Source organism: Perna viridis, chromosome 11, assembly GCF_037379345.1.
Source record: "Perna viridis isolate PV_CMFRI_1.1 ecotype Kerala chromosome 11, ASM3737934v1, whole genome shotgun sequence".
Taxonomy (NCBI): domain Eukaryota; kingdom Metazoa; phylum Mollusca; class Bivalvia; order Mytilida; family Mytilidae; genus Perna; species Perna viridis.
The window spans coordinates 31,368,458-31,382,193 of record NC_142455.1 but is presented as its reverse complement, the minus strand read 5'-3'; the positions used below and the strand labels follow the sequence as shown (position 1 = coordinate 31,382,193).

General features: G+C 30.2%; 1 protein-coding gene across 1 annotated transcript in view; it reads left to right on the top strand.

Moving 5' to 3' along the window:
* LOC148603725 (sperm-associated antigen 1-like) overlaps nucleotides 1–13,736 on the top strand; it is a 43,820-nt gene that overhangs the window by 8,472 nt on the left and 21,612 nt on the right. Inside the window, exons 6-12 of the mRNA XM_088553621.1 lie at nucleotides 345–415; nucleotides 1,300–1,409; nucleotides 1,900–1,958; nucleotides 3,562–3,661; nucleotides 5,838–5,915; nucleotides 7,071–7,177; nucleotides 11,337–12,123. Coding sequence (XP_088409747.1) covers nucleotides 345–415; nucleotides 1,300–1,409; nucleotides 1,900–1,958; nucleotides 3,562–3,661; nucleotides 5,838–5,915; nucleotides 7,071–7,177; nucleotides 11,337–12,123 — 1,312 coding nt within the window. The remainder of the gene's footprint in view (nucleotides 1–344; nucleotides 416–1,299; nucleotides 1,410–1,899; nucleotides 1,959–3,561; nucleotides 3,662–5,837; nucleotides 5,916–7,070; nucleotides 7,178–11,336; nucleotides 12,124–13,736) is intronic.

Sequence of the window (13,736 nt, the reverse complement as noted above, 5' to 3'; positions counted from 1 at the left end):
GATTGTTAATATGATACTTGGTTTTGCCAATGAGGTATAGAGAAATTTGTACTTATTGTGGTGATATCTGGACCAATTGGAGTATACAAGATATCAGATTACACTTTTTTCCATTGATAGGGATGAATGCTGAGCATCTGTGTCAAATATTGAAACAATCACTTCCTAACTCCGTATGACATGTCCATTTTATGTCACTTCTTACTCATTTTTCAGAGCATCTTGACATATATAGGATGCTCTTCCTATCAAGGAAAAAAATTAACAGATTGCAACATTAAAAAGACAAATTAATTGATTGCAAAAATTTTATTTGTGGTGAAATTTGTACCATATATTTATAGAATGCAGGGACAGAAGACACGGAGAAGTCAACCAAACGTGTAATGCCTAGAAGTTACAAAGAATGGGACAAGTAAGAAGTTTTAAAAGAAGAAAAGTGTCCATAATGCAAAAAATAAATTGTCTAGATTGTTCTCAGTGTGGCTCACTATGCAATTAACAGTATTAACAGTATTGTTATTAGTTTTGTTATTGTGATTGTCTTGGCATCTAAACAGTAAAACGTACCTTAGTGTGGTTGCTGGTTTGTTGCACATGAATATGTCATCCATGAAAAAAGGATCTGCAATTTGTACATTACTCTAAAAAGGAACTAAGTGTCAATGAAAGTTATTTTTAACTTTTGGAGAAATACGGACAAAATACAATTTGAAATCAAATAATTCCTTATTTAACTAAAAATTTAAAGTGATTTTATTCATTTTCTTGTATGTAACTAGAAATAAAAGGGAAACCATAAAATATGTCAAAGAGACAAGAAGTTACAACCAGATAGGAAAACAAAACATTTACAGGCAACCAAACCACAGCTAATGAGAAGTTTCCCACATCCAGAGTCTTCCACTAGTCCCTGAAATGAATCATTCCTGTACATCTGTTCAGTAAAGTGTATATTGTATATACCACACTACACTCTGAACAATAAACAAATATTTAGCTATTTTATATTTATACCCCTGCTCCGAAGGAGATGGTTATACTGTTTTATACACGCCTGTTTCTGTTCATAACCTTTGTTTCTGTCACACTTTTCTCAGCAACTATCCTTCACAGCTGCATGAAATGTTAACACATTCTTCCTGTAGGTATGTCATATGGTGAGAAAAATTTGACAACTACCTGGTTTCTTTCCTTATGTCATGATTTAAAGTTTGAGTATCACTTGTGAGCCATTGCTTAGAGATTTCTTGTTTTTTTTTTTTTTTAATATTTTCATTGATTTTTCTTCCATTTCAGGTTTGACATTGACAAAGAGTTAGAGAATGCTGATATAAAGGAAGAGGATAAGAAAGAAATCTTTAAGTCATCAAAAGTCCCTGATATAGAAACTAACATCAGTACAGCAGGTTGGTCATCATCAAAAAATCTATAGAAAGTGAGGCTCTATGTAATATTTCTTTTAAAAATCTACACTGTAATAGTGTGACTATGCTATACCTGAATAAAAAAAAATGTGCTCCTGAGCAATAAAATGTTTTGGTTTGACAAAAGCTTCTGTATTTTTTTGCTGTTATTTTTTTTAACAGTGATTAACTATATACTTTTGTAGAAAAGCAGAGGATGCTTACCCTACTGATGCACCTGGTCCATGTTCCCAGTTTTTAGTGGAGTCTGGGTCCATGTTCCCAGTTTTTAGTGGAGTCTGGGTTTCTCATTTACTTTTGTTTCTTTGTGTTATTTTGTTTGTTTCATGTTCTTTGTTGTGTATGTCTTATTTTCCCTGTCTAGTGTTTATCCTTGGAATACATTCTTTTGATTTCCATTCGATTCTTGGTTCTCTTGATTACTCTTTCCATCACATGAACTAAATTCAGTAACATATATGTCAATTTACAGGCATGACAGATGAAGAGAAAATGATTAAGGCTGGGAAGGAAAAGGATAAAGGAAATGAGGTAATAAAAGTCTTGGGAAAAAAAAACATTGGTCGTAAATTCTTTATGATCGCTTAAATTTCAGTAGTCCCTTTAAGGATTTAAATTTTTTTCTTTCTTTATCGCTTGGAGACAAAACGCTCATTTAAAAACGTTAACATGATGATTTAAAGGCTGAGGCTATCTAATTGAAATCAATTATATAAATACACACATTTAACACATACGATGACATAAATATGTAAATTTAATCCAACTTCCATACAGAGGAGGACAAACAAAACAGTCATTATTTTGGCTATGCCTAGGAAAATTTTTGTCACAATAATTACCGTATTTGTCATATTAGAAAAGAAATAATTCCTTCCGGGTGTAGATTTGTACTCATTTTAACATGGGTTTAGCATTTATGTTCTCATTTAACTCACTGTTGCTCGGTGTTAAATAATCGAATATAAATGCTGTTAAAATGAGTACAAATCTACCCCCTCCACGAATTAGTTCTTAAACCAACTTTAGATAGTTTATGCATCATAAATCTAAAATCAATCCTTATAATTAAGTTACTGTCAGATTTATTCCAGTCTTAATTCGATGTGATCCTTATCAAAATATTATCTAGTTCGGGGTCATTTGAATCATTGACTATGGAACAGTTGACATAGATGATATTAAAGCACCAAATAAGTTTATACAAAATCACCTTTGTTGTCCATAGAGAAACCAATCAAAATCACCTTTGTTGTCCATAGAGAAACCAATCAAAATCACCTTTGTTGTCCATAGAAACCAATCAAAATCACCTTTGTTGTCCATAGAGAAACCAATCAAAATCACCTTTGTTGTCCATAGAAACCAATCAAATTCAATTATTCTGTGTGAACTAATTTTCTTCTTGTCAAATTGATATCACATTTTGGGCACTAAATCTTTCAATTTTTTTTTTTTTTTTTTTTTTTTATTATCGTACAGTATTTTTTGTAATTTCATGAGAAATAACCTATTTAAACACTTACACCTTCATTATTGATTATTCGGTATTTATCACTCTTTTGATGTGATATATCTCCATAGATATTGTGATACTGTACTTTTAAATTAGTTGTTTTAAACATGAATTTAAAGTTTTTTTGTTTGTTTGTTTTTTTTTTTTTTTTTAATTTTCAAAAAATTTCCAACCATCTTTATGTTATTATGTTCTTTTAATTATTCAAACATGATATTGGATTAAGCATAAATGTTAATTATTTTTATAAATCATGTAAATTTTGAATTTAAAGTAGTAAAATCAAAACTAAGATTTTTCTTGGTATATTCAAAGCATTTCTATTCAACGTGTATTTTAAATCACATTCAAGTTTTTCTTATTTAATTACCTTTTTTGTACGCTTTCAGAGCTGGTGATTATGAAGATATTTGACTACTTTTTTGTAGGCTTTCAGAGCTGATGATTATGAAGATATTTTATTATCTGCTTTTGTAAGCTTTCAGAGCTGGTGATTTTGAAGATATTTAATTACTTTTTTGTAGGCTTTCAGAGCTGGTGATTATGAAGATATTTGATTACTTTTTTGTAGGCTTTCAGAGCTGGTGATTATGAAGATATTTGATTACTTTTTTGTAGGCTTTCAGAGCTGGTGATTATGAAGAATCCATAGCTTACTATACTAGGAGCATCAAGTTACTATCAACAGCAGCCTCATATAACAACAGAGCTATAGCATGTATGTAGTTATTTATTACTTGTTTAGTCTTCACAATAAACCTGTGATCAATTTCTCAAAAAGTTGTAAAGTGTAAAATTAGTCTCAAGTTATGATGTCATAATACTTTGATATACTCTGATGTCATAACTTTTGACCAGTTTTATATTTATGATTTTTTGTGAAAAAAAAAGCTGCAGTAGTCCCAAGTCACAGGCTGGTGAAAATGCTAGTGAGACTGTAAAAATATTCACTTATGGGCCAATAATATCTAGATAAGAATTTTTCAATATTATGGTTTTGACCTGTGGATCAAGACATTCACAGAGAAGACTGCATGTTGAGCTTCTGCTAAGACCTAAACATATAGTGCAGGGCCAGCTGTCACTTATTATAAAATAATAGCCTGATTTAAATGGAAACTTTAATATTTTATGATTATTGATGTTAATATTCAGCTGGACCACAGCATATACTATCGTTATTTATCAAAATTTGAAAAAAAAAATGACAATTATTTTATTGTTTTATGGACATTAATGCCCTCTTGCCCTGCATAATACATTTAGGATCAGGAAATCTTTTTCAGTCTTGAAATCTGAATTTTTGAAAGCTGTAGATGGTATGTCCTAGATTATGACCTTAGTGGAACCTAAGATTTTTGTTAAACAGTGTGAAGAAATTTTTAACTGTAAAATATTTGGGGAAAAAATAAAAATTCACAACAATGTATATCATTTAATGATAGTTTCATTAAATTTAGTTTTTGTTAGTATACAGATCAATCTAATTTGAGATATGGTATTGTTGGGTCATTTTGTGGATGTTACTATAATGGGAGGTAACTTTATTTTTTACCTATATTATTTTTTTTTGCTGGTTTATTGTTTTCTTTGAACAAATTAAGGAAATATCCTTGCAATACTTAACTTTTTCCATGATATTTTTTTTTTTGCATGTTTATAAAAGAATCCAAGAATTTTGTTGAGAATGAAGTTTGCAATATCAAAATTATTTTTATGCAAATATTACAAAGTCTTTGTTAATCATATATCCTATCACATATAATTGAGATGGCACCATTTGTGAATTGATGTAATTTAATGTAACTATCAATAAATAATTGACAGCCAATTTAGTTTGGTTATAAGATGATTGATTATAGGATATCTCTTAAAATGCAGTAACTCAATGTTTTAATATGATTAATAGCAAGCATTATCCTATTAATGTTACAGGGACAGAGCGTCATACACATACATATGTAGATTCTCTGTCAAATTATATATGGTATACAGTTTAGAAGTAATTGTTTGAACTTTTAACACGACTGCACAGTTGTAGAAAGTCTGGCAGTTAGCCAAGTCATCATTTAACAATTATTGGCCAATAATTAAGCATTTTATAAAACTTTATTTTTAAACTGGAAATTTCTTTACCAATTTCAATAAGGTTTTATTTTCTTATTTCATTTTATTTTTCTTTGATTTAAAGTCTCTACTTCTTTGGGTACATTAATATGCTCTGTCAGTACACATAATTGTATTTTAATCTTTTTAATTTTGGTTAATGAATTCAAATTGGTTCATGTGATTTTGATAAAATTCTATAGTTTTGAGATTGGTAAGTAACATGTTCCAAATTTAAACTTTGGTTTAGTTTGAAAAAAATGATAACTAAGGATTTTTTATGTACTAAATCTTTCGGCGTATTTAGATTTTCTTTACTCCGAATCGCTTTACCAAATTAGACCCATTTTTCAAGATGGTTTGAAATGGGTTAAAAAGTAAAAATCTTGGATTTCAACAAAAATTCAGTCTTTGAAATTCTTTGATATATTAAAACTTATATTTTGCACATATTGACTGCTTGGAAAAATGTATTTCAAACATGTTCAAATATATTTTTGAATTCTTCTCTACTTTCTTACTTTTCGCTACCTTATCTACATAATATTGACGTGTTCAGGTTATGGGAAATTGGTCTTTTTTTTAGTTCAATTTAAGGAAGTAATCATTTCACATTGATTTCTTTTCTTGGTTGATTTCACACACCATATGCATATTGTTGGACCATATGTGCATTTTTTTAAACCTCAAAATCTATAGACGGTATGTGTTTGTTCCAAATACTTGTATGACCTGCAACATCCATATGTTGTATATGTTTATTCATCCTATTTAAATTATTTTATCAGACTTGAAGACATCTCAGTGGACTCAAGCAGCAGAAGACTGTAACAGAGTACTAAAAATAGAACCAGAAAATATTAAAGGTAAGCAGGTTACACTTGAAGAGTTATAGAATAATTAATTGGGAAAGAGGTTACACTTGAGGTTTTATAGAATAATTGACTGGGTAAGAGGTTACACTTGAGGAGTTATAGAATAATTGACTGGGAAATAGGTTACACTTGAGGAGTTATATAATAATTGATTGTAAAAGAGGTTACACTTGAGGATTTATAGAATAATTAATTGGGAAAGAGGTTACACTTGAGGGTTTATAGAATAATTGACTGGGTAAGAGTTTACACTTGAGGAGTTACAGAATAATTGACTGGGAAAGAGGTTACACTTGAGGAGTTATAGAATAATTGACTGGAAAAGAGGTTACACTTGAGGAGTTATAGAATAATTCATTGGGAAAGAGGTTACACTTCAGGGGTAAAAGAATAATTGACTGGAAAAGAGGTTACACTTGAGGATTTATAGAATAATTAATTAGGAAAGAGGTTATACTTGAGGAATGATAGAATAATTAATTATGAAAGAGTGAATAACAAAAAATATTATCGCTAGTGATAATTTATTATATAGATAGCAGTGATTTACCAAATGTTCCCAGTGTAAAAAATTTTTGATAATACACACTGTGTAATAAATTCAGTAATTTCACTCTCAGACTTTCTCCCGCCAAAATTTTACGACACAAATTCAATAATGAATCACCACAATATAATCACTTGTGCCAAGAAAGCCTGATTTAGTGTGTAATAATATTTTGGTTATTCACTATTTCCAATTAATTATCCTATTATTATTTCACAAATTCACTGATATATATGTATAATATTTTTTTTATCTTCAATCCTTCAGCTTTCTTACTGGCTATGAAATTAGAACTAGATCGTAGGTCAAGCCAAAATACTGCTTTGCAGTGATTTATTTTGAAGGAAAGTGACATTTGAAGAAATCAGCAATAATTGCACAACAAGCACTTTAGAATAAGTTTGGTAAAAGTCTATCAGTAAATGTCTATAGAAATAGGGAATCTGATATAGAAGTTTACTTATAGAAGTTATTAACTTAACTTATTAAGTTATAGAAGTGACCTTCCTACCAATAGACAATGTAAAAAGAATGTTAACTAATGTGTCAAAGTTCATCCTTGTTAAACATATTTTTGTTATATTTTCAATGTGTTTCAGCCTTACTGAGGAGAGGCACTGCTTACAAGGGAATGAAGGAATTTAAGAAATCACTGGTTGACTTTCAGAAAGCCTTACAACTGGAACCTGACAACAAAAGAGCTAAGGTAGTGTAGTAAATAAGGTATCAGTGTATTAGAGGATTAACTTTTGAATTAACCTTATACTGTTTTCAGAAATTGGCTGTTGTTCCCTCGTGGAGATCAAACCCTCATATTAAGTAGCAATCTTTGTAAGAATCATGCAAATTCTGTAAAATGTGATACACCTGAAAAAAAGCTACATATATATATTTTTTTTTTTGGTTTCAAGTTGCTTCTTGAGGTCTATATGATGAAAGGTATAATTATTCATTCCAACCTGTCTGCTCTAAGGAGATAATCCACATCAAAAACCAATAGTTTCTATTGTATTTAAGTGTCATTTACAGAGTTATCTCCCTTAATTTTGAATTCTACAGTGTATTCTATGTGATTTTTATTTCCTATGAACAAGGGTTATATGAACAGCCATATGGTACTCTCTGTTAACTATGACATTTTTAATGAAATATCAAAAATAAAAATATGTAGGCTTTCCAACCATCACATTTTGCATGGTTCTTATGTGGAGTGCTACTTAAGAATGAGGATTGTAAAAATATATTATATGGACGGATGTTTGGATTTGATATTATACATCCTTGGTAAATTAGATTATTATATGTCTAATTAACGAGCTTACTTTTCATTGTCACCTTTTGAAATGGCATAGGTTTATGCAGAGTTGTTCTGGCTTCTAAAATTATATCACCAGAAAAATTGCCAGTTGCCAATTTACGTTGCCAATATTCAGGATTTAGAGCCAACATGGGTGCCCAAAATATTATTCTATTTTTTAAAATATGACAGTAATAAGTCTACTGATGAGTCATCTTTGTCAATTCATCAGAATAACCCTTCATTCATGACATACATGTAACCTAGATTCACTCTTGATGCAATTATAAAGCTGATTTTTAGTCTTAGCCTTGATTTAATATCATTAGTCACTTTTTATGTGCAAAATAATAAAGCACTACTCCTTAAACACATATTTTATTTTTATCAAGGACTTTATTACTGATATAGTTCCAGATTTTAAAAACATGTTGACCTTTGTCCTTTGTGGTCTAATTAAATTTATATGAAAATATAATTTGATTTTTTTTTTATAAATTTTAAAAAAACTTGATTCTCTTTTCAAGTGATAAAATTTCTAGCAAACCACCATGGACCATTAATTTTGTCCCCTTTTGATTCTCTCTTGTTCTTTTATATTTAATGCCTTCAGTATTTTCTTATGTCAATTTGTTTACCCATTTTCCCTCCAAAAATATTGTTTCTGAATGTATCATATTGTTTAACTGGGCTGTGAAGCTTGTATGTAGCCACATGCACATGGCCATGATTGTGTTAACCTTTGATAAAATGATGTTAGATTGGCTCAATAGTATATTTACATCTGATAGACACTGCCCATAAAAATTTATTTGAAAGGATAACTAATCAAATGAATCATGAGTGAGGGTCAACTGGTCTAATTACCTTTGATTGGCTTCAGTCATAAATTTGTTTTGGTCAATTAACTATGACCAGGTGTCAACACAATTGTTGAATTGGAGGGAATATCTTTTGCTGACAAACTTCCTGTGAATTATAATATACAAAACCTAGGTGCAAAGAAAATTGCCAACTGGTTATTTTTGTAGCAGATCAAATAAAAAAATAAAAAATCAGAAATTGCAACATTGGTAAAGCCTAGCATGATCCATGGTTTATGTAGACCATTCTTTAGTGATTATTGAAGCATTATTCATGACTTTTTAATGAAGAAAATATGTATATTTTAAAGTCTCCTGCTTTCAGGTCTTTCACCAGAATTTCAGCTCAAGTTTCAAGATTTATTACACCTTAGACCTATGCTTGGTCTCTGTTAAATAGAGTTATAAAATAAAATTGTAAACTTGTTTGCAACGTTTTGTTATAGTTCCCAGTTTTCATCCACAACTTATCAAAAACCACTGAATTGATGAATTTTCATGCATTCTTCTTCACATGATGCCATTGATATTGAGTGCCTTCTATTTGCATTTCCATCTAGATGACTTTTAGTGCTTCATTATTCATATTGTATTCCTATGCAAAATGGCAGGTTGGAGTATCAATAAATTGAGCTTTGCTCCCATTATTTTTAGTTCAATAGGTTAATTGTAAACACAGTTAAGTAGAAGTCTTTATAAGAATCATGCAAATTCTGTTATATGTGATACAACCCCCAAAAAGGCTACACATTTTTATTTTTGTTATTAAGTTGATTTATAGGTTTAAATGATGAAATGTATAATTATTTATTCCAGTCTGTCTGACCTTAGGAGATAATCCACATTGAAAATCCTACAGTTTCTATTGTATTTTAGGTCTCAATAACCACTTCTAACGTTTCCATTACTTTACATGTTAAAAAAGTAATTTTCAAAGTCTCACTGTGAATTCCCAGGACAAATGACATCTTAAAGCTGCATACCGTTGCGAAGCTTGGAAAATAAGGCTTCCAAAATCAGTATGCTAATGGTACGATGATAGTAGAAATTATTTACAAAATTTACTTGAATAAATAACGCTGAAAATCCACATTTTTACCTGTTCTGCTACCTGACATCATGGAAGCAAATTACTCACACATGTAAACAATATTCATACACTTTTGTAGTTAATTACATATATGATTTTAAAGTACACATTCTCAGCTTTATTTTGACTACTTTTAATCATAATACACACATATAATGCACTTACAATGCATATGTCTAGGTTCAGTGTGTTTTTGGTACTACATATGGGGTGGCCATTTGACGCGGAAGTGGTTAGTGAGACCTTAAAAACATTTTATGAGTTTTTATGTTTTTCTTTTTTTACATTTTATGAAAGCTTGTGGTATTGTGAGTCTAATAAGACCAAAACTATCAAAATCAGACATAGGGCTACAAAGAAATGGTCATTTTTATATCATGCCCCTCAGTGATATTTTCCCTAAATTACTAAAAAATTACAATTTTAACTAACTTGTCACACCAAATTGATACCTATGATAATTCAAGAAGTTGTAATGGTAAATATCATTCATCATTATGAAAAAAGAACAGATTTCAACAATTTATATCATACCTATTTCATTACTGTGTGATTCTAAGTCTGTGCTGTGTGACTATTTGAGTACTTTGAATATCCCAAGCAGTGACGTTGTGTATTTCATGGATGACGTCAAGTTATGAGTCACTGTTACTGATAAAACTCTTGTTGCTATGTTGTTTTTTAAAATACCTTGCACAATGCACCTCTTAAAATATAGCCAGATTACCAATATCACTATACTGATTTTATGGGAAAATGGAAATAATGACCAGGAAAGGCAACTTTCCTCAAATTATGCATTTCTCTGAAATATGCCATAATTTAATTTATGGTCTCACTAACCACTTCTAATGTTTCCATTACTTTACATGTTAAAAAAAGTAATTTTCAAAGTCTCACTGTGAATTCCCAGGACAAATGACATCTTAAAGCTGCATACCGTTGCGAAGCTTGGAAAATAAGGCTTCCAAAATCAGTATGCTAATGGTACGATGATTGTAGAAATTCTTCACAAAATTTACTTGAATAAATAATACTGAAAATCCGCATTTTTACCTGTTCTGCTAACTGACAGCATGGAAGCAAATTACTCACACATGTAAACAATATTCATACACTTTTGACTACTTTTAATCATAATACACACAAATAATGCACTTACAATGCATATGTCTAGGTTCAGTGTGTTTTTGGTACTACATAGAGGGGTGGCCATTTGACCCGGAAGTGGTTAGTGAGACCTTAGTGTCATCTACAGAGTTATCTCCCTTAATTTTTAAATATTCAGTGCATTCTATACAATTTCGATCTCCTATGACCACAGGTTATATGAAAACCAAATGTTAATTTCTGTTTACTAAAGCATTTGAAACAAAATATCAAAAATAAAAAAATATGTAGGCTTCCCAACCATGTATCACATTTTGCATGATTCTTAGCTGGAGTGCTACTTAATACTCAGGAAGTATTTGTACTTGGGCTTGAGATACTTTGTCAAGCAATTCATTTGTTTTATAGTATAATTGATTGCCTGACAACGAAGAATTTATCTTTGAATGGCCTAAAAATATGAAAAAAACAACCTTTTTACTGATATGTCTTATGTTAATTGTAGGATCTTATTCAAGAATTACACATAGAAGAAAAGAAACTTGAAGTGGAAAAGAAGAAAAGAAAAGAGAAAGGAAGAAGAATGGTAATAGAGGAAGTAGAAGATGAATCAGATGATGAAATTGTTGTTGATAAGAAACCAGAGGAAAGCAAACCCTCTTTTAAAGAACATAGTGAAAGTGGAAAGAAAATGAAGATTGTTGAAATAGATGAAGATCCTCCTAGCAGTGGAGGAAAAAATTCAGTAGGTCAATGTGAAAGTGCAAGTAAGATTCAGAAAGAAAATGTGTCAAATGAGAAGAAAGTAAAAATTGAAAATGAAAAAAGTGAAGTAAAAAAAACTCTAAAACATAAGGATAATTATGTTAAAACAGATTCCAAAATAAGCAATGACAAAAATATTTGGACTGAAGATGATGTTAAAGATGTACAAAATGAAAGTGAAAATAGAAAAGAGTTTTCTAAAAATACAAATCAGGGAAGTAATATCAAAAATGAAAATAGATCAGGAAAATCCTCAGGTACTGAGATATCTGATAACTCACCTGTTAAAACAGAAAGTAAAACTGAACAAACAGAAAAGGAAGAAAAAATGACAGAAAAGACAGAAAATGTGGCAAACGAGCAGAATGGTATGGTTAATGGCAGTCTAGAAAGGCCGAAGTTTGTACAGGGACCTCTATCATCAGATGTTGCTGCTCTGAGGGAGGCAGGAAACAACCTGTTTAGGACTGGGCAGTTTGGAGAAGCCATTCAGAAGTATACACAGGCTGTACAGAAAATGGAAAAAGGTATATTTATTCTCTAATAACCTTATGACTATTATGGGTCTCTGTGTGACTTCTTGATTTTCATTGCATCTATTTTCTTCATTTTATTGACTAAGGAGTTGTATTGATTGATAGAGATATTTAAACAAGTATATCAATAGATTTTTAAAGGTCAAGGATTTTACCATTGTTTGGTAAATTTCTATTTTTATTTAAAAGCAAAACTGAAAGGGGGGAGTTAACCCAAGGGATTTTTGTATAGATCAGTTATTATTGATTGATGATTTGACAAGTTTGGTATTTACCTTTGATTTCTGAAGTATGAAATTACCACTCTAATCTACAAATGTAAATGTAAATACAGTACTGCAAATTTCTATATGTTGTAACTCATTAAGTAGCACTCCAGCTAAGGATCATGCAAAATGTGATTCATGGGTAAAAAGCCTACATATTTTTATTTTTGATATTTTGTTTGAAATGTCATAGTAAACAGAAATAAACATGTGGTTTTTCATATAACCTGTGCTCTTAGAAGATAAAAATTATATAGAATGCACTGTAGATTTCAAAATTAAGGGAGATAACTCTGTAAATGGTGCTCAAATACAATAGAATCTACTGAATAATTACACATTTCATAGTATAGACCCATAAAACAACTTAATTCCAAAAATAAAAATATGTAGCCTTTATTGGGGTGTATCACATTTTTCAGATTTTGCATGATTCTTACAAAGACAGCTACTTAAAATTTCAGTATCATACTATTTTTACATCAAAGTGCCCTAAGTTTGTCATCAATAACTTAAAAACAGAATAAAACTGATGAAGTAAAATTGTTTTAAATACTAACAGTATACCTGCAATGACAGCATAGCTTGTATTAAGCTGCAGAATAGGTTGAAAACTGTTTTAAGAAATCAGTATTTAAGTTAAGAGGCTGAAGAAACACTCATCAACTGATGATGCTTACAAAATGTATATTTGGTACAACAATATTTTCATCTCCAGTTTTCTGTAATATATGTTTTTTTTTCTGTATGTGTTCCTGAAGAAAACTATACCACTTTAATATTAATTAATTTGATACACAGCAATTCAGGATGTTTCTCTAGCTCCCCAATTATTACAGGAGCATTTAAAATCACTTTGTATGCTTCCATGAATTTATTTGAATTATGAAAAAAATTTTTCACTTTTTTACTGACAGCCATCTTGGAATAACAGCCATATGGCCAATCAGAAGCCCTTATGGTGACCGGTTTTAAAACAAAAAATTAATCTTCTATGATCTTTTGTGATTATTTTACTAATATTTTAAATGTTTGGACTGCAGCCATGTTTGAAATTTCAAAACCTTTTTGCACATGGTGGTCTATGTTTGTGCCAAGTTTGGTTTAAAATCCATTCAGCTGTTTTAGAGAAAGTGTGCTGCCAAGGTGGAAGTTAGAAGAAAGAAGAATACAGAAAAAAGAAACAAAAACAATATATTCCTTAGCTTTGTAGGGTAAACATAACAAGTGTGTTTAGTCTATATCTATTTATGAGAAGGACACTACCTGCTGACATGGAATGCCTTTTTGTTGACATATTAATATGAGGATTTGATGACAAACACTTTTATAGCAATG